Raw genomic sequence first — 23,854 nt, 5'->3', positions numbered from 1 at the left:
ATGGAACCCTTAGTTCAATTACTAGAGGTTCAAGTTTCAAAGATCTGCTAAGATAACTGGTTAATTGAAATTGCTTGTTTTTAGGTGAATTAATGGCAAACCTAGCCAGTTAGATTTTCCATTGAAAATTTTCTTAAATCTATTCAGAAAAAATTTGACCTAACATAGTAACATAGAAGATAATGACCTTATGGTCCATCCAGTGTGCCCAGTAGAGATGTGAATCGTGTGATCGATCGTCTTAACGATCGATTTCGGCTGGGGGGGGGGAGGGAATCGGATCGTCGCGGTTTTGTTTTTATAAATATCATGTATAACGTAAATCGGGGGAGGGCGGGAAAACCAGCACACTAAAACATCCCTAAAACCCACCCCGACCCTTTAAAATAAATCCCCCACCCTCCCGAACCCCCCCAAAATGTCTTAAATTACCTGGGGTCCAGTGGGGGGGTCCCATTGTGATCTTCCACTCTCGGGCAACGGGTGCGTTGATAGAAATGGCGCCGGCGCTACCTTTGCCATTTTGCAAAATGGCGCCGGCCATACGGCAACACGATTCGGTGCAGGAGGTCGTTCCCGGACCCCCGCTGGACTTTTGGCAAGTCTTGTGGGGGTCAGAAGGCCCCCCCAAGCTGGCCAAAAGTCCCTGGGGGTGCAGCGGGGGTCCGGGAGCGATCTCCTACGCTCGTGACGACGGGGGACAGGAAGCAAAATGGCGCCGGCGCTACCTTTGCCCTGTCAGGGCAAAGGTAGCGCCGGCGCCATTTCTATCAACGCACCCGTGGCCCGAGAGTGGAAGATCACAATGGGACCCCCCCACTGGACCCCAGGTAATTTAAGACATTTTGGGGGGGTTCGGGAGCGTGGGGGATTTATTTTAAAGGGTCGGGGTGGGTTTTAGGGTTGTTTTAGTGTGCCGGTTTTCCCGCCCTCCCTCTTCCCCTCCCCCTTCCCCCGATTTACGATTTTTGACGATAAATCGGGGGAATTCCTATTAAATATCGCCTCTAACGATTTTTGACGATTTAAAATATATCGGACGATATTTTAAATCGTCAAAAAATGATTCACATCCCTTGCCCAGCAAGTTGCTTATGGGAGTAATTGCTACTCTGAGCCAGTTACCCCCATGCACTCCTTTTTTCATTTCTGACATCCCATACCCTTTTGGATTCATTTACTGTTTTTATCCTTACCACCTCTTCCAGGAGGGCAATCCAGGCAGGCATATACCACCCTCCCTGTGAAGAAATATTTCTTGATGTGGGTTCTGAGTCCCCCCCTGGAGTTTCATTTTGTGACCCCCTAGTTCTACAGTTTCCTTTCCAATAAAAAAGATTTGAAATTCATGCATCTTTAATATCTTTCAGGTATCTGAAGGTCTGTGTTTTATCTCCCCTGCACCTCCTCCTCTCCTCCAAAATATAAATATTTAGATCCTTCAACCTCTCCTCATAAGTCTTCTCATGCAGACCCCACACCATTTTGGTTGTGTTTCTCTAGACTGTTTCCTTCCAGTCTCTATTCCTTTTGAGATATGGTCTCCAGAACTGAACACAGTACTCCAGGTGAGGCCTCACCAAGGACATGTACAAGGGCATTATCACCTCCTTTTTCTTACTGGTTATCCCTCTATGCAGCCCAGCATTTGTGTAGCTTTCACTATTATTTTGTCACATTGCTGTTCTGCCTTCAAATTGCCAGACACTATTAACTCTAGATCCTTCTCCTGCTAGATTTTGAACAGCTATTTCTGTGGCTGGGATTGCCCTGCTAAATTTAGCTGGTTAATACTTAAAATCAGTGTTAAGTCATAAGCCCAATCTTGGAGTTCCCCTTTCTTATCTGGATAAATTTACCCACCTTGTGTTGTGAATTTAAGAAATTACATTTTGCAGTGACATGACGTGGGGTTTCTGGTGCCCAGGATCTAATGGCTTGCATTTGTTTCCCTCTTCCCCTTCCCCTGCCCCCCACCCTGGTCATTCTCATAGTAATAATTAAAATCACAGAAAAATACAATGGATTTATTTTAGTTGTATTTGATTACTTATTTTCCCCTTACAACCACATAGCAAGTTACAACCAGATAAATTGAAAATATAAAGAGGTAGATTTTCAAAGGGGTACACGCGTACGATACGCGCATACCCCCCGAAAACCTACCCCAAACCCCCCCTGCGCGCACCGAGCCTATTTTGCATAGGCTCGGTGGCGCACGCAAGCTCCGTGACGCGCGTAAGTCCCGGGGCTTGCATGGAGGGGCGTGTCGGGGGGCGTGCCGCGAGTGACACGGCGTTTCGGGAGCGGGCCACGAGTGACGCGGCGTTTCGGGGGTGGGCCCGGGGGAGTGGCGCCAGCCTGGGGGCGTGGTTGAGGCCTCTGGACCAGCCCCCGGGTCGGATGATGGCGCGCCAACAGTCCGCTGGCGCGCGCAGATTTACACCTGCTTTCCGCAAGCGTAAATCTGCCAACAAAGGTAGGGGGGATTAAGACAGGGCTGGGGGGGTGGGTTAGGTAGGGGAAGGGAGGGGAAGGTGAGGGGAGGCGGAAGGAAAGTTCCCTCCGAGGCCGCTCCAATTTCGGAGCGGCCTCGGAGGGAACAGGCAGCGCGCGCTGGGCTCGGCACACGCAGGTTGCACAAATGTACACCCCCTTGCGCACGCCGACCCCGGATTTTATAAGATACGCGTGGCTACGCGTGTATCTTATAAAATCCAGCGTACTTTTGTTTGCGCCTGGTGCACAAACAAAAGTACGCCCGTGCGTACATTTATAAAATCTACCCCATAGTTAATAAAACAATCAATCTTATATAAAATACAATTACAATACAAACACAATGATAAATAAGACTGATAAACTACACAATTTTTTAAAAGACATTGACACAAACTCCCTCCAATACTTCACACATTGGGGTAGATTTTCAGACGAGCGCGAATAGCCTACTTTTGTTTGTGCTCCAGGCGCAAACAAAAGTACGCTGGATTTTAGTAGATACGCGCGTAGTCGCGCGTATCGGCTAAAATCCTGGATCGGCGCGCGCAATGCTATCGATTTCGTATAGCCTGCGCGCGCCGAGCCACGCAGCCTACCCCCGTTCCCTCCTAGGCCGCTCCGAAATCGGAGCGGCCTAGAAGGGAACTTTCCTTTGCCCTCCCCTCACCTTCCCCTCCCTTCCCCTACCTACCCCACCCGCCCAGCCCTGTCTAAACCCCCATCCTACCTTTGTCGGGGGATTTACGCCTCCCAGAGGGAGGCGTAAATCCCCGCGCGCGAGCGGGACTCCTGCGCGCCGGGCCACGACCTGGGGACGGGTACGGAGGGCGCGGCCACGCCCCCGGACCGCCCCGGGCCGTAGCCACGCCCCCGTACCCGCCCCCAAAACGCTGCCGACACGCCCCCGCAACGCCGCGCGCTCCGGCCCCGCCCCCGACACGCCCCCGACACGCCCACTCCGAAAACCCCGGGAATTACGCGAGTCCCGGGGTTCTGCGCGCGCCGGGAGGCCTATGTAAAATAGGCTTCCCGGCGCGCAGGGCCCTGCTCGCGTAAATCCGCCCGGTTTTGGGCGGATTTACGCGAGCAGGGCTCTGAAAATCCGCCCCATTGTGAAGTAACATAAAACTCTGAAAAAAAGTCACTCAGACCTGAAATAGCAAACCTGCCATACCAAATGTTGGGGAGTAACAATCTGTTAGGAGTTAGCAGTCTGCTAGGGAGTTAGCAATCTGTTATTATTTAGGAGAATTGTGGGTGGATCCTTGGACTGGTGGCAGATGACCACGCCCCCGGGGTGAAGGTCCTGAGAGGGACCACCGGTCAGGTTCAGAGTTTAGGAGACAGACACACACCAGTTCTTTTATTAGACAGTATACTGAACCACCAGAGGTGGCAGTAGTGAGCTGGAATGCCCGGCTGGGCTGTAGTCCCTCAGATACTGGAACAGCGATCCCTGGAGACTGAGCTGTAGAGAAACTGAAATATAGTGAGTAGGCAGGGAATGCAGAGTTCATGTACCGAACCTGATGGTAACACTCACACAATGTCTCATGGAAGCCCAGGAGCTGGAATGTATAGGCCCTTGAGGAGCGAGTACCTAGCTCCAGGGAAAGCTCTGAGAGAGCGATGGTAACTCACTGATGTAGTTGGCAGTGATGACTTCCAGGCAGAAGAGAATATGGAGCAAGTCTGGGAACGAGGGCCCTCGAGGAGCGAGTACCGGTTCCAGACTGTCACCTGAAAAAGAAAGGAGAGAGCGAGGCCCCCGAGGAGCGGGTACCCCTGGTAAGTCCGAGGAGGTAGAGTAGCTTAGGTAGAGTAACCCAAACCCAACCCTTGCTAACCCGATCTGTTAGCAAAATCTAAGACCTTATATATACATCGCGGGTGACGTCATCTCAGGGGGATGCCCCCGAGGTTCGCGCCATCACAGGTACTTCAGTCGGGGCCGCGCCACGCCTGCGCCCCTAGGTCTCCAGAAACATGGCGGCTTGCAGCGTCTAGCTGGTCCGGGGACGCTGGAGAACTTCGGCAGAAGGACACCGCAGCAGCCAATCTTCCCGCGGACAAAGAGGGAGGCACCAAAGAGGTAAGGAGGGCGGAGAGAGCACATCGGGTACCGATGGACACAACACCAAAACAGCTCTAATACCCAGAACACAAACAGCAACAATGCTGTCTACCAAAAGGAAGCACTGAAAATATTGAAAAATGTCCTAGAACACCAACACTCTTACAATTGGGAAGATCAAATTGTAAAACAGAACAAGTTGGATGATTACAGATCCCAAGTAATTGAATAGAAAAATCCACTGTCAAAAATCTAACAAGCAATTTTCTTATCTTTTGTATGAACATATTTCCAAACACAATGTTTTTAAAAAGGAAAAAAAGTCTCAGAAATGTAAATAGGCATTAATACAAATATGTCTGATATTTTTCTATCATAGTTTAAAAAACCTTTCTCATCTTTTTTTCAAATGTTTGTATATGTAGGAGAAAACACAATAATAAATTATTTATGACAGTGAATATATTTATTCAATTAATATTTTATTTCACTGGGAAGATTTTGATATTTTTTATTTATTTATCTTCTCTATTATAAATACCTACACAGAACCTATACACTAGCAGAATACCTTACTTTGGTCACAAAAGCAGAACACAGATAGACCCTCACCAAATAAGAGACCACAAATTAGAAATAGTGGATGTGCATTTGTTGGTCCATTTGTTTCATTCATTTTGGCGGTGTGCACATATCTCACAAATGTAAAGTAGATGCGCAAAACTGATGGTACATGTTCGTGTAGATGGCTGCCTACATGTATGCATACCATCAGGTTTGTGTGCTTACCTTCTGTTTGTGAGACATGCATGCACTGCCAAAACAAATGAAACGAATGGACCAATGAATGCATATCCTTAGAAATAGATATATGCAGGCAAAAGCTGAACTGGAAACCCCCAAAAGCCAGACTCTGTTTGTAATGCAACACTAGAGAAATAGAAACAGAAATGCATTTCCTCTCAAACTCTGCAAAATAAAAAGAGATCAGACATGCAATATTTCACAAGATTAAAATATAAAATGAAAGTCTTCTCACAAAAGAGTGCACAAGAAAAAAACTCTATATAATCCTGTATGAGACAGAAGAAACAGCAGCAAAATATGTTATATACTGACACCAGACCAAATTTGTTATCTGACCAGGGACAATAAAGATCAGCACCAAAACCTGGGGATTGTCCTTGCAGAGGTCCTCTCTGTACACTGCAATTTTATCTTACTATTATTAGCACTATTATGTATAAGATATTTTTCCCTTTATTTTAACCACCTTATGAATTACTTTGGCAACACATGAACAAATTGTCTTGCCAATAAAGTTTTCTGAATCAGAAAGCTTAATAACATTGTCAACTCCATACGCTTATTTTCAAAATCCAATGCAGACATCTCCACGTTCGCAGTTTCCATTAATTGTTCAATTTCTGATCTAATGGCAATCCCTGATAGCCTTGTTTGTTCGATTATTAATAACATTAAATCCAAAGAGCACTTGTTGAGTATTCGGTTCCATTTTTGGAGAAATTCCTTATCCTCAACATATAACCACGGCTCCTTATTAATCTGCAGACCACGCAAGATACGTTGAGCTCTACAATATTCAATTAACGTGCTGCCGTGCATCTCCATCCTAACCAAATGCTTCCGGAGCTGTGTTAATTGTAACCATACATCAGTGACGTCCAATCCCCCAGTAGTACTCGAGTCTGTAAAACATCTTGGAGATGAGAGTATGAGAAACTAAAAACTTCTTGCCAATCTGTGGCCATTTTAGCCTGCTTCTTTAATACTGATATTCAATCACAATACAGAAGCCAAACTCCCCTCAATAATAAATATGTTCGAACAAGAGAGGAAACAAGTCACTTGTTATAGAAAAAATTAACAATTTTAAATGTGAGAACAACGTCATCAGAATCCAGTGCAATTGATTTTAATCCACTGTCTCTAGCTACGCAATGGGCCACAAACAGCATCAGCCGTTTTAGCACTCTACTGTAATCATTTGACGTTGGCTCATGTATAACAAACACCTAATAATCCTTTTAATCAAAACAACTTTAATATATCCCAAAACATTTTTTCTTTTCTTTTTACCATATATTATATTCTACTACTTGCACACAATACTCTAGGTGTAGTTGCACCATGGAGTGACACAGAGCTATTCTGATATTCTAGTGTAGATTGCTGAGCTGAGAAAGGGATCACGGAGAGTAATGAGGCTGGCTTTTCCTGCTCAGAGCAGGTGTCTGTTTCTTGTAGTTCAGATTCTCCTCTCTTGTGTGGAAGTCATAACACTGGACAGGTTTCCAGATATTCCATGTACCCCTGGTTGAGCACCACTTGTCTAGATGCCTCAAAAGTTGAAAGTGGCCCAGGACATTCTGGATATCTGAGAAGGCCTGGCACTAACTATGGCAACCTCTCTACTTTGCTGAAGTAGAAACTGGAAAATGGGAAGATGAGGTGAGCTTTGCAGTCACTATCTACTATCATATTCTATATTTTGGTATTTCAATTTAATATCACGCACCAGCAGATCACATGCACACTGTATAAACCAATCAGACACTATTTTGAGTTTCATATAATTTGTGACTCTCTTCCGAACATAAGTACCCCAATGGAGTTAGAGAACTGCAGAACAACAATATCAAGAATATTAAAATTCCTTCCCCCTATAAAACTTAACAATATTAAGTAGAAATAAGCTTGTTATAAATACTTTGAAATACAGCATGAATCACAACATGTTATATTTTTGTTATGGACGGGCAACAGAAAATCCTTTGTTGTGGTGGGGAAGGTTGTTGCGCTTGGAGTTGGACCCTTGTCCTGGAGCAGTGGAGAACGGCTCCCTGGTAGGGACCAGGAAATACCTGCCCCCAGGGGGCGGAGCACAGGAGGAGACAGAGGCTAGGATGAGCTTCACCACTGGAAGCCCGCGGTCCTCCCGGGTGGAGCCCGTAGTGACCCGGGCCGCTTGGACTTAGGTGGGCCTCGCAGGTTCTCCCGGAGAGGTAGTAGAGAGGCATGCCCACGAACAGCAAGGGAGCGCGGTTGGACACTAGGCTGTAAGTCTGGAGGAGCAAGGAAGACCAGTACAGCGTAGGCGATGACAAGGCAAGGGACAAAGCCAGAATCAGGAGACATGGTGATTGGCAGCCGAGGTCAGAATCCGAGGATCAGTGTAGTCAACGAGTAGTCAACGAAGCAGGGGTCAGGTTCCAGAGGTCAGACGAGGTCACAAGGCAGGCAGAGGTCAGGATCCAGGCAGCGAACAGAATGATCAAGGAGCAGGCTGAGGTCAGTACCAGAGAGACAGTCCGAGAGTACTACCTAGGGAGACAGGACAGACAGGCGCTGGAACAAAAGGACGCTGGAACAGAAGGACGCTGGACAAGGCTGGAACAGTAGGACGCTGGAACAGTAGGACACTGGAACAAGACTGGAACAAGACTGTGAACGCGGAGGCAAACTAGTACACTTACAGTGCCGTCCCAATTGCCAAGGCAAGGAAGTGCAGGCAGGGACTTCCTTATATTATACGTTCAATCAGGGCGTGCCGCAGAGCTAGGACCCGCTCCTAGCCCTACAAGAGGGGTCAATGAAGCAGGGGTCAGGTTCCAGAGGTCAGACAAGGTCACAGGCTAGGCAGAGGTCAGGATCCAGGCAGTGAACAGAATGGTCAAGAGCAGGCCGAGGTCAGTACAAGATAGACAGTCAGAGGGTTCTACCTGCGGAGACAGGACAGACAGACGCTGGAACAGAAGGATGCTGGAACAGAAGGACGCTGGACAAGGCTGGAACAGTAGGATGCTGGAACAGTAGGACGCTGGAACAAGACTGGAACAAGACTGGAACAAGACTGTGAACATGGAAGCAAACTAGTACACTTACAGTGCCGACCCTATTGCCAAGGCAAGGAAGTGCAGGCAGGGACTTCCTTATATCGTACATTCAATCAGGGCGCACCACGGAGCTAGGACCCGCCCCTGGCCCTACAAGAGGCCGGGCGGTCCACACGCGTGTGCGTAGGGGCGTAGCCAATGCCACTGGGGATGCCAAACTCCGGCGTGAGACCTGGTGCACAGTGGAAGGCCCAGCGACTGCCGCCGCGGGACACCGAGGCCTGGAGCTCGCGGCTGCCACTGGGGAGGCCGACGCGTGACCTGCAGAGGAGCTAGCAAGGTGAGCAGGCCCATGTGCGGGCCGGGCGCGGACGGGACGCGCAACAAAGGTGATGAGAGAGAAACCAGTACAAGTCATGAATCAGTTCAGATAAACCCAAGTCATGCTGATAACCACTCTAGCTTCCAAATCCAGATGCCTCAGACATGTAAAGCACTAGGGATGTGCATTTTCATTTCATGTCATTTAGCTTTAGCATGCATTGTTGAGTGAATACTAACATTAGTGAGCACTAAACAAAATAGCATATACTAACATAAAATAGTGCACACTAAAATTAAACAAGGTGCACTAAAATGAAGCAATATGAAACAAAACGAAAGTTTTCTGTCTGCCTATCCCTATGAAGTACATGTTAATTACTTTCTCAGTTCAGCCCTTTTCACTTGAAAATGCTGTTTATGGATTCATATTTTAGGGAGAGCATGTTGTCAGAATGCTGTCTCACCCAGTGCATTCTGTTTTGTTTGTATGCACATGCTTTTTTTTTTTTTTATATGCACAAACAAATTAAACTCTAGTTTTATGAGACTGGTTAAAACTGATTTATATTTCTTAGAGGACAGTGCCTGAATGTGTTGTATCATCTTATGCAACATGACCCTGTCATAAGCATGAGGTCAGAACTAAGAGGACACGTATCAGCCCTAGGTCATATGTTCTTGTACTGAGCGTTTAAGGGCAAGTCCGGATGGCCATCTGGTCTTTCTCCTCTATTTTCCTTTGGTATGCAGGGAGAAGTGCAGCATAAGGATAATTCTAAACCATCTTAGTCAGTGTGATAATAGAGATTTGTATCTATGTTGCAGGGCATATTTGGATGTCAGTGAACTAAAGAATCATCTCAGACTGGATGGATCTACACACCTTAACATCTTCTTTGCTAACTCATCTGAAGAGGAACTGGCTGGAGTGGCCACCTGGCCTTGGGATAAAGAAGCCCTGACCCACCTTGGTGAGTTTTAGAGGTTACTTTAGTTATAAAGGGAAGAGGCAGGGGTGATGTTTTAAACAAAATGGTATTGAATCAGTAGGTGATGGGTAACAGGGTGGGGCAGGGGGAAAATGGTCTGTGCTGACCTTCTCTTTGGCCCCGACCTCATTCCACCACCCCCCCCCCCCCTTCCCTCCAAAATAATAGTGGGCCTCTCTTCTCTCTTAGGTGGCTGGATGGATTAATATCACAGCCACAGCCTGCCTCCTAATTTATCAGCAGCTGGGGATATGAGCACTGCTGGCCATTGCTTCTAAGGCCCTCCTTCATTTGATGGATGGAGGGAAAAGCACCACCAGCTGTCACTATGTTGCCTCCTCATTTTTTCAGAAGTTTGCAGGAAAAGCTCCACCAGCCGCCGCAGGCTACCTCTTCATTTTTTTAGCAGCTGAAGGGAATGAGCTCCAGATCTGATAGCCACCACATCCACTACTTTCATCTATATTTAAAACTCATTAGATGACATTTTCTTTTTGCTGATCTTGAGATGTATAGGAAGTGCAGCCCACCAGTTATGAAGTGTCTGCCTGTGCCTTAAAATTTGCAGTGCAAGAAGATTCTGAGATGGTGACTCAACTTGACCTAGGAAGGGGGTCTGTAGAACCATGTGCAGTCAGAATGGCCAGGGAATGGTTGAAGACTAGGCTCTGGCTGAATATTTAGGAAAAGCACTCTGCATCCCTTCGCAGATTACAAAGAAGCAATATAATAACTTACAGTCTCTTAGTCTGGGCTCCGGGGTCTCCTGTTCCCTCCTAGGCCTGGATAGATAAAGACCTTCCCAGGGGCTTCCTCCTGTACCAGGATTCCCTATTGTCTGGGGCTTGAGTTAGTGAGGGCCAGATCTCTGGATCTGGTCCCTTAAGGTATCCTTGGGTTTTCTTGTGTATTTCGTTTCACATATCCTCCTCCTCAGCAAAAACTTATTAGACTGAGTGTTTGACCTTACTAAGGATATACTTCTAAGAAGACCCCTGTTTCTCTCTTCACTCCCTGTCCTATGCTGGAGCAGCTTAACCAGTTTAAGATTTCCCCTCCCCAAGTCTTTTGGGAAACAGCTCCAGGATGCGTAGGGTGCTCTCTGTTCCAATCTGGCTTGACTGCCCATAAGTTGACCCCACAGGGTTTAAACTGGGGACAATCATACCCTAAAACCACTAGATAGTGTAGCTCAGGAAGTACCCCCGCTTCCATAACAGTTTGTCCTGCTAGTCTTGTCAGCAGGATGGCTGGTGGGGCACTGCTGTCTGTCACCATGTACATATATCAGCGTTACCTCATTGATATCCTCTTTCTTGATCAAGTTCTTACGAATAAGTGTCTTACTAAACCCTGAGTCTACCAAGGCTTGGCTGGGAACTTCATCCAGCTCCACCTGGATCACAAATTCCTTAAGTTCCCAATGTGGGGTATCAACCAAGTTACAGCTTTGAAGTTTTGTGAAAGTGTTTGTTCATTCCTGTTCCCACTTTTCATTCTGATTATGGGAGCTGCTTTCCACAGCCTTTTCCTTCTTGCGCTGTTCCACTAGCTCACACTCCCACACTATGTCTTCAAGCCATGGCCACTCTTCGACTGTGTGGTCCTCTGCCTTACAGTAGGAGCATGCCCATAAGGTGGGTTCCTCTTTAACTTTACCCGTTCCTCCCAAGGGTTCTTCATTTTCTTCTTTTCCATATGGGCAGCATTGTTCCTCATATCCACTCCCTGCACAAAAGGGCACAGAAGAAGAAAGTATCTACACCTTTATTATTGGGTTGTACCAGTCCCTCTGAGATACCCTTTTCTTTCACCTTGAGGATCGACCATGCTTAGGAGACTTTCCTTTGTCCACGAGGACTTTAGTCTCTAACTCTGGCTGTGTCACCATGTTGATGTCCATTGCTTTGATACAGTCATTCTGGCAGTATCTGGCCAAATGACCTCTCCTTCTACAGTTGAAGCAAGTGGGAGAGAGTGCTGGGTCCAGACCCAGAACTTCAGAGGGAGTTGCTGGGGTCCTCCGCTCTCATTACTATGCCACAAAGCCTGTTTGGGCTGGCTTTCTAGCCTCCTTACTATGTCAGGCATTAACTGGGCCTGGTGGAAGGCATTTGTCACTTCTAGTGCTTTTTCCAAAGTGAGCCTGGGGTGCTGAAAGACTCAGTTCCACATGAGCTGGTCTAGCCTGACTAGGAACTGTTCCAGAAACACCTGTTTGGTGTTCATGTGCCGGCTGTGGCAGACCCGTGGCCCGGCCCCCTCACCTCTCTCTGGTGAATCCAGTGCCTGGTTCCTCATGGCGGTGGTGAGCCGCCGGCTCCGTCCTTGGGCCGCCCCCGGTGCCTCAGCTTCAGCTACAGATTCCTGTGCTCTGCATCGGGCCGCGCCCCTCCCTAGGCATGCGCACACGCATCACTGACTCTTATGAAGGGCCCACGGTGGGAACTTGGCCCTGGCCCCGGATGATGACATCACCAGAGCTCCAGTACTTAAGGCCGGGCTCAGCTTCCAATGATCACCTTTGCAACAGGTCTCCACGCTGGTCGTGTACTCGTTGCCTCCTGGTGATACTCCTGCGTTCCTGGTTCCTGATCCTTGCTAGTTCCTGTTCCTGTTCTCCTTCATCCCTACGTTCCTGCGTTCCTGATTCCTGATTCCTAACCTTTCTTCGGATTGCTTTCTTGGACACGACCTCTGCATTGCCTGACTACGCCATTGACTCTCTCCAAGCCTGGACCTCTGCATTGCCTGACTTCGCCATTGACTCACTCCAAGCCCAGACCTCAGCCTTGTCTTGCTACTGCTTCTTGATTGCTGCTGGCCCTGACTCCAGCTTGCTCTACAACGCCTCTTCAGTCTATGTCCAGGACTTGGCCTATTCAGGCTTCGGCCTCTTCTTGCTCGGGCGCCCCCTGTCTGACTTTAGTTCTATTGGTGCCCGGGTCTCCAGGACTCCGCCTTGTCCAGTACATACTTCTCCATTCCACTGTTGCTGCCTCTGGGCTGACCTCTCTATCCTTCCATCGACGATGACATACGGAGGCGTACCTAAGTACAGCCGGCCCCGGTACCCAAAGGCTCAACCCACGGGGAACGAGGGCTAGTATTGGTGAAGCGCCAGCCAGCCTCCATCCTTCAGCCCACTCCGCCCAGCTAAAACTGTTACTGGAAAGTTTCTGAAGTATATCCTGCCCTTTCTAGGATGGTGGTCTTTACTCTGTATAGATGGCTCTTCCATCCCGACTGGCCGCTTAAAAAGCCACTTGGCTTTTGTCTGTGAGCAATTTGCCAGATATGTATTTCAGTTAGCTTCTGACCAACCTGTCATGTGGGTGATTCTTTTGAAGTTTCTCAGGAAGATTTCCGGGTCCTCTCCTGACTTCTTCTTAAACAAGATGGGAAGAGGCTGATTCCCCCAGGTCATGTTAGCTTACAGCTTGGTGAACTGTACATATACATTTTTAACAAGTTTTTAGAGTTACTTCTGGCCTTCTGCCAGGACTTGTATCACTCCATGTTGGCTTATCGGTCCTGTTTGTCCAGTTAATCTCTGAAAGGCTCTGCACTGCCCCCAAGCGCCTATGCAAGAACCCTTCCTTTTCCTTTTCTTTTTTTCTCTTGAAAACAAAACCCTTCCTCTTCAGCACTGTTAATACTGTTAATTCCCTCTCTGTGGGCAGAGCTATTCTGCTTAGCCTGTTTAAATGCTTCTCCTGAGCAGCCACTGAATCTGAGGCCCAGGAAACAGGAAAGAAAAAAATGTTTCTTCTTTTTGACGAGGGTTTCTGATTGTGCAAGCTTAGCTCAGAAATCCCCATATGTGGCACCATATGCAGTCGGAATGGCCAGAAGACGCAGGCTAGGCTCTGACTGAATATTCAGGAATTTTATTAAGTCACAACAGAAATTCACTCTGCATCTCTTCACTGCTTACAAGCAAAGAAGCAATTTAAAAAATTACAATCTCTCGGTTTGGGCTAAGGCTCCTCCTTTTCCCCAGGGCCTCCTTTTCCCTCCTGGGCCGAGCTAGATATTCACCTTCCCAGGGGTCTCCTCCCAAACCAAGATTCCCTGTTGCCTGGGGCTTAAGATGGACTGGGCCAGATCTCTGGATATGGAACCCTAAGGTACTCTGGGCCTTTCTTGTGTATACCCTTTCACAGGGTCAAAAAAGGGTGCTTGTCTGTAGCTCAGAGTTTTTCTTATCATTCCAGTCGTAGTATATTACATGGCTGGGGGAAAAAAGCCATGATTCTCAGCTGCTGGCTTATAACCAGGAAAATACTAGATTATGTACACAATAGCACTGATGCATTGGTCCTTGACAGCATTTTATCCAGTCTGCAGAGTGGCAGCCATTGTAGGAGGAAGAAGATTCACTCTGTGGCTACACAGGGCCTGGCTTTTACCTGATTGCCTGCATCAAAGAGTGGAACATTCTCTATTGCCCTAAATCACTGGCCAAAATCTCCTGATAATGGCTTCACTCCAGGCCCCACAGTACTGCAATCTTGAGCTCTATGCTACTGCCTGCACTGAACAGCTGATTGGGCCGACAGACTAAACATGAACATTGGCCAAAGCTGAGCCCCAGACTGCCCCACTGGTTTACTGGTTATGCAGCCACGAAGGCTGCTTGAAGCACCAGGACGCCTTTAAGGGGCAGCAAGTACCCCCTCTGCTAGCAATGTAAGTATTTTTAGCCCCTGGCAACACTGTCCTCTGGAATGAGCATGAAGATAAGTGTAGCCCTGGTCTAGTTGAACCCACATACAGGCCTGCGGAGCGCACTGTTAACCCGCGATTGGACGCGCATATTCGACACGCGTCCAACCCCCCCCCCCCCCCCCGAACCTAATAGCGCCCGCAATATGCAAATGCATGTTGATGGCCCTATTAGGTATTCCCGCACGATTCAGAAAGAAAAATGTGCAGCCAAGCCATACATTTTACTTTCAGAAATTAGCACCTACCCAAAGGTAGGTGCTAATTTCTCCGGGCACCGGGAAAGTGCACAGAAAAGCAGTAAAGACTGCTTTTCTATGCAACCTCTGACTTAATATCATGGCGATATTAAGTCGGAGGTCCCAAAAGTTACAAAAAGTTAAAAAAAAAATTTTGAAGTTGGCCCGCGGCTCGCGGGTTGAAAACCGGACGCTCAATTTTGCCGGCATCCGGTTTCCAAACCCGTGGCTGTCAGCAGGTTTGAGAACCGATGCCGGCAAAATTGAGTGTCGGCTGTCAAACTCGCTGACAGCTGCCTCTTTTTACCGCCAGGCCTAATTTGAATACTGAATTGCGCGCATAAGAGAGTAGCCTGAGCGTGCGCCGGGAGAGCGGGCATTCGCAAACTTTACTGTATCGGCCCGATAGTGATTCCAGAGGCCATATCTCAAATTGTATTTTGAGGTGGAACAGTTTCAGAATGTCAAAAGATGTCATCACAGGGTATCCTGAGTGGGGGAAGGCTAACCTTCAAGGCCCTTAGCATTGCAACACTTAATTTCCAGTTCACATTATTATATACTGAAGTGATGATAACAACACAGATAAGTGTAAAAAACATTAAACAGTGAAGCAAACCAGAAGCTTTGGTGTTTTTCAATAACTTTACTGATAAGATGTGAATTGATGAAAAGAGTTTTACAGCTGCTTAATTCACCTACAGATATTAGAAGTGTTGAAATTTGTGACTTCTCAGAGTCTTAAGTAAAGTTTAGATGGTAAATCCAATTAATTCAATGATCATATTGGTATGGCCCCCCCCCCCAATTGGTATAGGTCAAGTTGATTGCATCCCTCCCAATGTTGATGAAATATCAAAGGTGGAATGCATTTTTACCCGGTCATTTCTCTTCTACCTCCTCCATGATGTCTTTTCCTCTGAACTTAAGTACTTCTTCAGTACCTGAAGCATAAATATTAGGGATGTGAATTGTTTTTAATTATTTAAATTATCGTCCGATATTTTTAATATCATCAATAATCGTTAGAGTGCGATACAATAGAAATTCCCCTGATTTATCGTAAAAAAATCGTTAATTGGGTTAGTGTGCACTACCCATTGTTAGTGCGCACTAACAGAAAATGAAACATTTTGACACTTTTCAGGTCAGTTACGGTCAGTTAGGAAGGAATATGCATTCCTATTGGCTGCCCTCTTATCTATTGATGTTACCAAGGTTCCCACTGAGGTGATGGTTTAATATATGGGGGATGGGAAATGGAAACGGTTGGTAGCTTGACAAAGGGAAGGGAAGGGGGAGGTGAAGGGCCAAGCAGGACAGCTCTCTTCAGAAAATCAGAGCTGCTGAATGCAGGGGCTGTCTCCCCCTTCACATCCCTCTCCTCCCCCCCCCCCCCAATTCACTGCTGGTATATGGGAGAGAGAAGGGGAGGGGGAGGTGAAGGGCCAAGCAGTCTCTGAAGGACAGCTGTCTGTTCAGAAGTTCAGATGGGCCATGCAGATAAAATTGGTGAGAAAACTGTGCTCAAGTTTGCAGTTCCTGTGTTAAACTAAACTTTTTTTTCACTAGAGTAGAATAAAATAAAATGAAGTACTTTGTGTATTAAACTAAAGAAACTTTACATAACATGAAATTAAGTAATTCTCTATATTCTACTTTAGTGAAACAAAACATTTAATAAAGAAACTTGCAACCTGAGCTTCAAAACATTAACATATTATAGAAAAACTAAACAAAACACTTTATTATTAATTTATTATATTTATAGTGGTTAAATTTAAAGGACAGGCTGAGGCTAGACTGGCTACTGGCTAGTGGCTACTGCTGGCACTGACACTGCTGCAGCCTGCTGGTACTTTTTTTTCTCTTTCTGGCTAGTGCGTGCTATATCTGGTAGCAAAATGGCCACGGGGAATAGCACCAAGCATGCGCGACTTAGTGTGCACCTCTAGCTAACGAACATTTCCTCAAATGTTACTTTTAAACCATTAAGTAACAATTTTTTGTTAGTGCGCACTATTCAGAAAAACGATTTTTTTTTTGCAAAAAAATCATGCCGATCAGATTTTTTTCTCCCCCCAGCCGATCCAGATCATTAAAACGAACGGGCACACGATTCACATCCCTAATAAATATTCTCCTCTTCTCCCAGTTAGCATCCAAATGCTACTCCCATTGCTCCTCCTCTCCAAATCTTTCTCTAAAAAGATTCCTTTTGCGGCAAGCCTTTAGCTAACTCTGTAACAGCATAATTTAATAAAGTAAACATCTAAACTGATTATGGTACATGTTTAAGACAGTATTTTGTCTCTGATTGCATTTATGCAATTGTTCATTTATTTGGCAATATCTCTGATAAGTTTGCCCCTGCTTTGCATTTTGTATCTTTATCTTATTTTATTTGAGTGTCTTTTTATTGTACATCGCTTAGGCCTCTGTGTTAAGTGATTAATAGATTTTTAATGAAATGAAATTAAATGAAATATTGGACCCTATTGGGAGTCCATCCCAGCTCCTTTTCCTCCCCTTTTTACTTCTCCTGTGGATAGCTGAAAGTCATCATCTCCTTGGATCTTGATGACCTCAAATTCCTCTTTCATGAAGGGAACCTCTCCCATTTGATGTTAAAGCCAGACTATAGTAACAGGCATGGATAGTTGAGGGGCCGGGGACGTTGTGCCCAAGTTCAGGACCCCAACTGAACTTAGGCTGGGAAGTTTCCCGGACGGACTGGGCAAGTCTGTAGGTGATGGCTTGGTGCTCCACAGTACAGACACAGGCCTGTTTGTCTCCGCTGGAGGCGCTCTTCCAGGGACAGGCACCCACAACCCAACTGCATGGGTTCGTCGGTCTTGGCCACAGCAGAATTTCTACCAGTAGTAGAGTTAAGAACATAAGAAGTTTCCATACTGGTTCAGACCAAGGGTCCATCAAGCCCAGCATTCTGTTTCCAACAGTGGCCAATTCAGATTACAAGTACTGGCAAGTACCTTAAGTTGGTAGCAGATGGTGAATGGGAACAGACCCGAGTGGGAACTGACCCGAGAGGGTTTCTTGAGCATCCGATTCTCCCGGTGATGCTCTTGGAGACGATGGTCAATTCGGCCTGTTAGGTCGACAAGATCCTCGAGAGAGGAAGGGAGTGCTCATGCTGCCAACTCATCCTTTAGTTGCGGGGAGAGCCCGTTAAGGTAGATAGCTCACAGGCAGTCCTCCTGCCAATCGAGTTCAGACGCTAAAGTCCGGAATTCAATAGTGTAGTCGAAGAGGCTTCTTTGGCCTTGTCAAAGGTGTAGTAGCCAAGGCATGGCACCCAGGATCATCAAAGTTTCGCCGGAACAGGGCCACAAACCGAGACTGTTCCCGCAGGAGTGAGTCCGATCGCTCCCACAAGGGAGAAGCCCACGCCGGCTCCTTCCCTTCTAGGTGAGACAAGATGAAGATGACCTTGGTTAATTCGTCTTGAAAGATGGAGGGTTGAAGAGCAAACTGCATATAGCACTGGTTAATAAGCCCTCTGCACAGTTTGGAGTCACCATTGAAATGAGGCAGGGCTGGCAGGGCCAGTAGGGCTCTGGAGGAGGAAGTAGACAGCTGTGGCGGAGAGGAAGCCGTCGCAGGAACTGAGTTGCTGGACATGGCATCTAGACATGTATGCAGATGCTTGAGGGAAGAGGCCAGAGCCTCGAGAAACTGTTGCTGTTCTTGTACCTTTAGGACCAGGCCAGGAATAGCCTGTAGGGCACGCGGCTCCGCCAAGTCCATGGCCTTTGCAATCTGTTGCGCCGGAGGTGGACCCTTGGGCCAAGGTGGGGTTGACGCTACCCATAGGAGGGATCCTATGGGTCCCCACCGTGGGCAGGCAGAGAGGGCTGATGGATGGAGGCTGGCTGGTGCTTCACCAATACCAGCCCTCGTTCCCCACAGGTTGAGCCTTTGGGTGACGGGGCCGGCTGGACTTAGGTGGCCTCCGTCAGTGGTCGTCGATGGGTGGATCGAGGTCAGCCCAGAGTCAGCCCATCGTCCAGTACAGGTATCAGTCTGTACTGGACGATGCGGAATCCTGGAGACCCGGGTGCCAATAGGAACACAGTCTGACAGGGGGCACCTGAGCAAGAGCAAGCCGAAGCCTGAATGAACCACGTCCAGGACAAATGCTGAAGAAGCGTCTTTAAGCAAGCTGGGATCAGGGCTGGCAGCAGCATGGAAGCAGTGGCAAGTAAGGCTGAGGTCTAGTCGAGGAGAGAGTCAAAAGGATGGTCAGAAGAAGCAGAAGTCCAGGGCTGGAGAGAGGCAACGGAGTAGTCAGGCAATGCAGAGGTCCAGGGCTAGAGAGAGGCAACGGTCCATGCGAGCCCTATTTAGGACTAGCTGTGTGCACGCGCGCGCATAGGGAGGGGTGCGGTGCTGGTTAGGATGGCATCTCTGCGCGGACCATGCGGAGAGGCCCAAAGCGGAACACCAGGAGCTGCAGCAGAGCCAGAGGCCCCAGGGCAGCCTGAGGACAGTACCGGCGGCCCACAGCCACCAGGGATGAGGGACCAGTTGCTGGATCACTTTGAAAGAGGTGAGGGGGCTGAGCCCCGGGTCTGCTGTGGCCGGCGCGCATAACATAAAGCAGAAGGTATTTTGATATATTATGCAACTATTTTATGACATAAACTCATGCTCAGTTGCCATATAATGGGTGATTTTTGAAGTGATCAGATGCATTCAAAAGGATTAACATACCTTCATTGACCTGTTAGAAGATTGCCCAACTCTAATTTGAGCACTGCCATGGGGAAAGTCTCCAATTTGATCCCTAAGTCGTTTCTTCTGTTCCCTGACTCAGCTGAGGAGATTTAGGAGGCAGCTTTCACATCCCCCGGGATTAAGGGAGTTGTGGTCATCACTCATGAGTGACACAGTAGTTGGAGTCAGGGCCTATGACTACAGGTTTCATCCTAGGACTCAGCCGAGGACTGTCACTGCAGTGACCAAAATAGGTACATTTTGGGGAGAAAGGAACATATAAAATAGGAGAAAAGCTCTCAGGTAGCTCAGAATGTAGGCTCATAGTGCCAGATCCCAGTTCCAATTGAGCCCCAAGGAGCAGAAGGTGGAAAAAAGAAGAAAATTACCTTTCTCTGTGTGGGTAAAAATATGTGCCTTGTTTCACAAAGTAGGTATTTTTTAAAATAAAAGTACTCCTCAGACTTTGCAACAATGTGGTTACATTTGAAAACTGCCTTTTATAAGTATGGAAACATACGTTCTGATTTCTGCACACTATGCAGTCTTTGAAAGAGACACAAGCAAATCACAACAAAACACATTACTACAGCATTATTTTTTAAAAATCTTTGTAGCTCTCCACAGAAGTTGGATCATTGGCAGTAGTGTCATGCATGTTGTCATGCGTGAACTGCATGGACCAGCTGAATACTTCTGAACTTCAGATACGCTTGCCAAGCTGGCTTGTTCCCAGTGCAGCTGCATAAAAGATTCATAAAATAACTACTTAAAAATGATACTTTACAACTCTGCAGGGTGAACGCTGATACCAGGAAATCACTATATGAAATTCTGATGCACTGCCCAAGAATAAAGTCACTTAGAACTTTTCTTTAACTCATCATAGGTATGAGAAATCAGACTTTGTCATAATGTTCATAGTGTTTTCAGCTTTGTGACATTCTGATGACTTGACTATGACTGTTGGTAAAGAATGTGAAGATATTTCTGGAAAGCTACAAAGATATATCTTAGCATGAAAAACACAAACAATGTGTACACAACAAGGTAAACAAATTATGGAAGTGTCCACGTGTTCAAAAAAATTGCGATAAATGCAATGTTGCATCTCCCCAGAAGAAAATAACATTGAGGTACATATTCAGCCTCTGTGTAGCTTGGCATGGCTGTGCCGCTGAATATATCCAGCTATCTTATAGTTAGCCGGATACGTGTATCTGACTAACTCTAGGACAGGTATATGGGATGACCAGAGTTAGCCAGATAATCATCTCCAATATTTAGAGTTAGCTGAATAATTTATGTGACTAACTCAGCTCCTCCCACTTACACCCTAGAATGCCCCGACTTATCTGGCCAAATTTTAGCCTGCTAAAAATATATCTGGCTAGAATTTAGCAGGATAAGTGCTCAAATATTAGTTTAGCCGGATAACTTCTGACTTATCCAGCTAAATGCTTCTGAAGGTGGGCCTCATTGTTCACTGTGTGAGGTGAGCGCTAGAAGCATTATTTCATAAGGTATTAAACTCTGTAAAGAAGGATGTTTGATCTGTATTCATCTGGATAAATGCTTCTACTCTCCAATTGTGTTGAAAAAAAAAGAAATACTGTAAAATGCCACTTACACACACACACACACTCACACACATGCTATCATCTGAACTGTTTGTATGCCTTCTCTTGTGTATATCAGTCAACATGCTTAATTCTCAGTCATTCAAATTTGAATATTGAAATAAAGTTGGTGTTTTCAGATCAGTTCAAGGAGCTGGGAAGGACTTGGTGATCTTTAGGTTCTGCCAACTAGTATCAAATACTAACATTTTATTAGAAAATTTCTCCTGAATTTTTACACTCCACACCCACATGAAATGTTTCATCTTAGCTGGCCTTTGCGTTCCAGGTATGTCAATATTGCTTAGAGTATAACTGCTGTCCTGAGCTTTAACACAAAACAGTTTGTTTTTATTCTCCTCATAACTCCTTTTAATAACTTTTACATTATCCTTATGATATGGCCTTTCCCTCTCCTCCACCCCTAATTTTGTCAAGCACTAGAAAAATGCAGATTTAAAGGATAACACTGCCATGTTCAGTGGTCGCCCCATGTTGGACCTCAATGTTTGTAAAATCATAGTTTGTTGACATGGAGAAAGCTGAAATCTGTAATGTTTAAAGCCTGTATAAACAATATGAGCTAGTATTAGGAGCTGAGAGATTTCAAAGAATACTTGGCAATAGTATTAAAAGAATAAGCCAACCGCTTACACCTGCCGAAACCACATTGTGTTTATGTTATGTAGTGTGGATTGCCTAAGAGTTGTTCTTTCTTGATAATAAGTGTTGGATCTGCACCTCAGCCCTCCTCTGTACATCTGCATTCAGAGGTCACTGAAGGACAAAGTCCAATTCATCAGCTCTCCCTTTTTTCATTCTAGGTGGCATTGTTTTGAACCCATCTTTTTATGGCATACCTGGCCATACTCACACTATGATTCATGAGATTGGGCACAGTCTGGGGCTCTACCATATCTTCCGGGGCATCTCTGAGATCTTATCCTGCAGTGACCCATGTATGGAGACCACCCCATCCTTTGAAACTGGAGACCTCTGCCGTGACACTAACCCAGCTCCGAAGTATAAACTGTGTGGAGACCCAGGTCCTGGGAATGACACATGTGGCTTCCACAGTTTCATCAATACACCGTACAACAACTACATGAGCTATGCAGGTAGTTTGGATTTGATGTCTCTGCATGCCTCTTAAATCCAAAGCTGTCTGGGAAAGGGTAGGAAGATATCTTTCTGCAGGGTAGAGCCAAGGATTCATCAGGCAACTGAACACTAAACCTGAAAGATGTTTCAGTTTTAAATGACAGTGTTTCTTTCTCTTTGTTCATACTTTTGCTTCCAAGGCACCATTTTATAAAAGTTTAACTTCTGGTTTTGTGGTCTGACTACAAGAGCATAGCAGTTCTTTTCAGCTCCATGAAAGAATAAGCTATCAGGCCGATACAGAAAGAAACGCGTGCGGCTGTGCGTGCAATACAGTAAATAAAATTATTCAAATTAGGGCCCGCAGTAAAAGGAGGCACTAGGGACACTAGCGCGTCCCTAGCGCCTCCTTTTTGACAGGAGCGGCGGCTGTCAGCGGGTTTGACAGCTGATGCTCAATTTTACCGGCGTCGGTTCTGGGACCCGCTGACAACCACGGGTTCAGAAACTGAATGCCGGCATAATTGAGCGTCCGTCTTCCGACCCGTGGGCTGCGGGCCGATTTTAAATTTTTTAAATGTTTTATTTTTAATTATTTTTTACTTTTGGGACCTCCGACTTAATATTGCCATGATATTAAGTCGGAGGGTGTTCAGAAAAGCAGTTTTTACTGCTTTTCTGTCCACTTTCCCGGTGCCGAGAGAAATTAACGCCTACCTTTGGGTAGGCGCTAATGTCTGAAAGTAAAATGTGCGGCTTGGCTGCACATTTTACTTTCTGAATCGCGTGGGAATAACTAATAGGGCCATCAACATGTGTTTGCATGTTGCGGGCACTATTAGTTTCGGGGCGGGGGGGTTGGACGCGCGTTTTCGACGCACTGTACTGTATCAGCCTGTATTTAAGTTATTTCTCTAGTATTTACATTAAAAACCTGCTTTTCTTGGGGCTAAATAAATAACAGCACCACTTTATTACATTTAAAGAAGAGCAAGTCACCCCGACTCATTTTGGGTTCTGAATAAGATTCTCTCCAAACTCCCCCTCTCTCCCTTTAATAAAAGAAAAAAAGTTTATTTGACTCAGTCTCTGCCCCCATTGTAACTTTTATATTCTAAGTATATCCAGTTACTTTGGTTAAGTCAAATGTGAGGAGCACAGTAGCACCCAGTCCGTGTATATTCCTTATGTGCATCCTGAAGTGGTATGCTGTACTCCATAAGATAAGATCGTTTCAAGAACTGTTTGAGCACTAACTGATAGACTTCCCACACTGAGAAGGGTCAAGAAGGAAGACAAGAGGCATTCTGATGAGTTCTGAACTTTCCACCAAAATACTGCCCAGGAAAACACTTTCCGTTGCCCTCTTTCGCCTGGGAGAACCTGCCTGACTGAAATATGATCTAGCATTTCTTTATCCTCCAGACACGGTCTTCTTCTGGCCAGAGTTTTGACGCACTGTGTATGTTAAGGCAGGAGTGCCTCTTTGAGATCCACTTCTTACAAGCCAAAGATCTCACCCACCTCCCTGACCAATTAACAAGAATCCATTTCAACAGTGTGTGTGTGTGTGTGTGTGTGTGTGTGTGGGCGGGGGCAGAGGGAGGTTGCAAAATAAGCAAGGCAAGGGAAATTTGGGAACTCCTCAAGGGCCTGGTATTTTGTAACTACAGGACTACGCATT

General features: G+C 46.3%; 1 protein-coding gene across 1 annotated transcript in view; it reads left to right on the top strand.

Moving 5' to 3' along the window:
* Window positions 1-23,854, top strand: part of PAPPA (pappalysin 1) — a 611,319-nt gene that overhangs the window by 155,134 nt on the left and 432,331 nt on the right. The window contains exons 3-4 of the mRNA XM_029613956.1: window positions 9,583-9,728; window positions 21,894-22,187. Coding sequence (XP_029469816.1) covers window positions 9,583-9,728; window positions 21,894-22,187 — 440 coding nt within the window. The remainder of the gene's footprint in view (window positions 1-9,582; window positions 9,729-21,893; window positions 22,188-23,854) is intronic.

The sequence above is a fragment of the Rhinatrema bivittatum genome, chromosome 8 (assembly GCF_901001135.1).
Source record: "Rhinatrema bivittatum chromosome 8, aRhiBiv1.1, whole genome shotgun sequence".
NCBI classification, from domain to species: domain Eukaryota; kingdom Metazoa; phylum Chordata; class Amphibia; order Gymnophiona; family Rhinatrematidae; genus Rhinatrema; species Rhinatrema bivittatum.
Note: the sequence above shows the minus strand (reverse complement) of the source record. Positions and strands in the feature narration are given on the sequence as shown.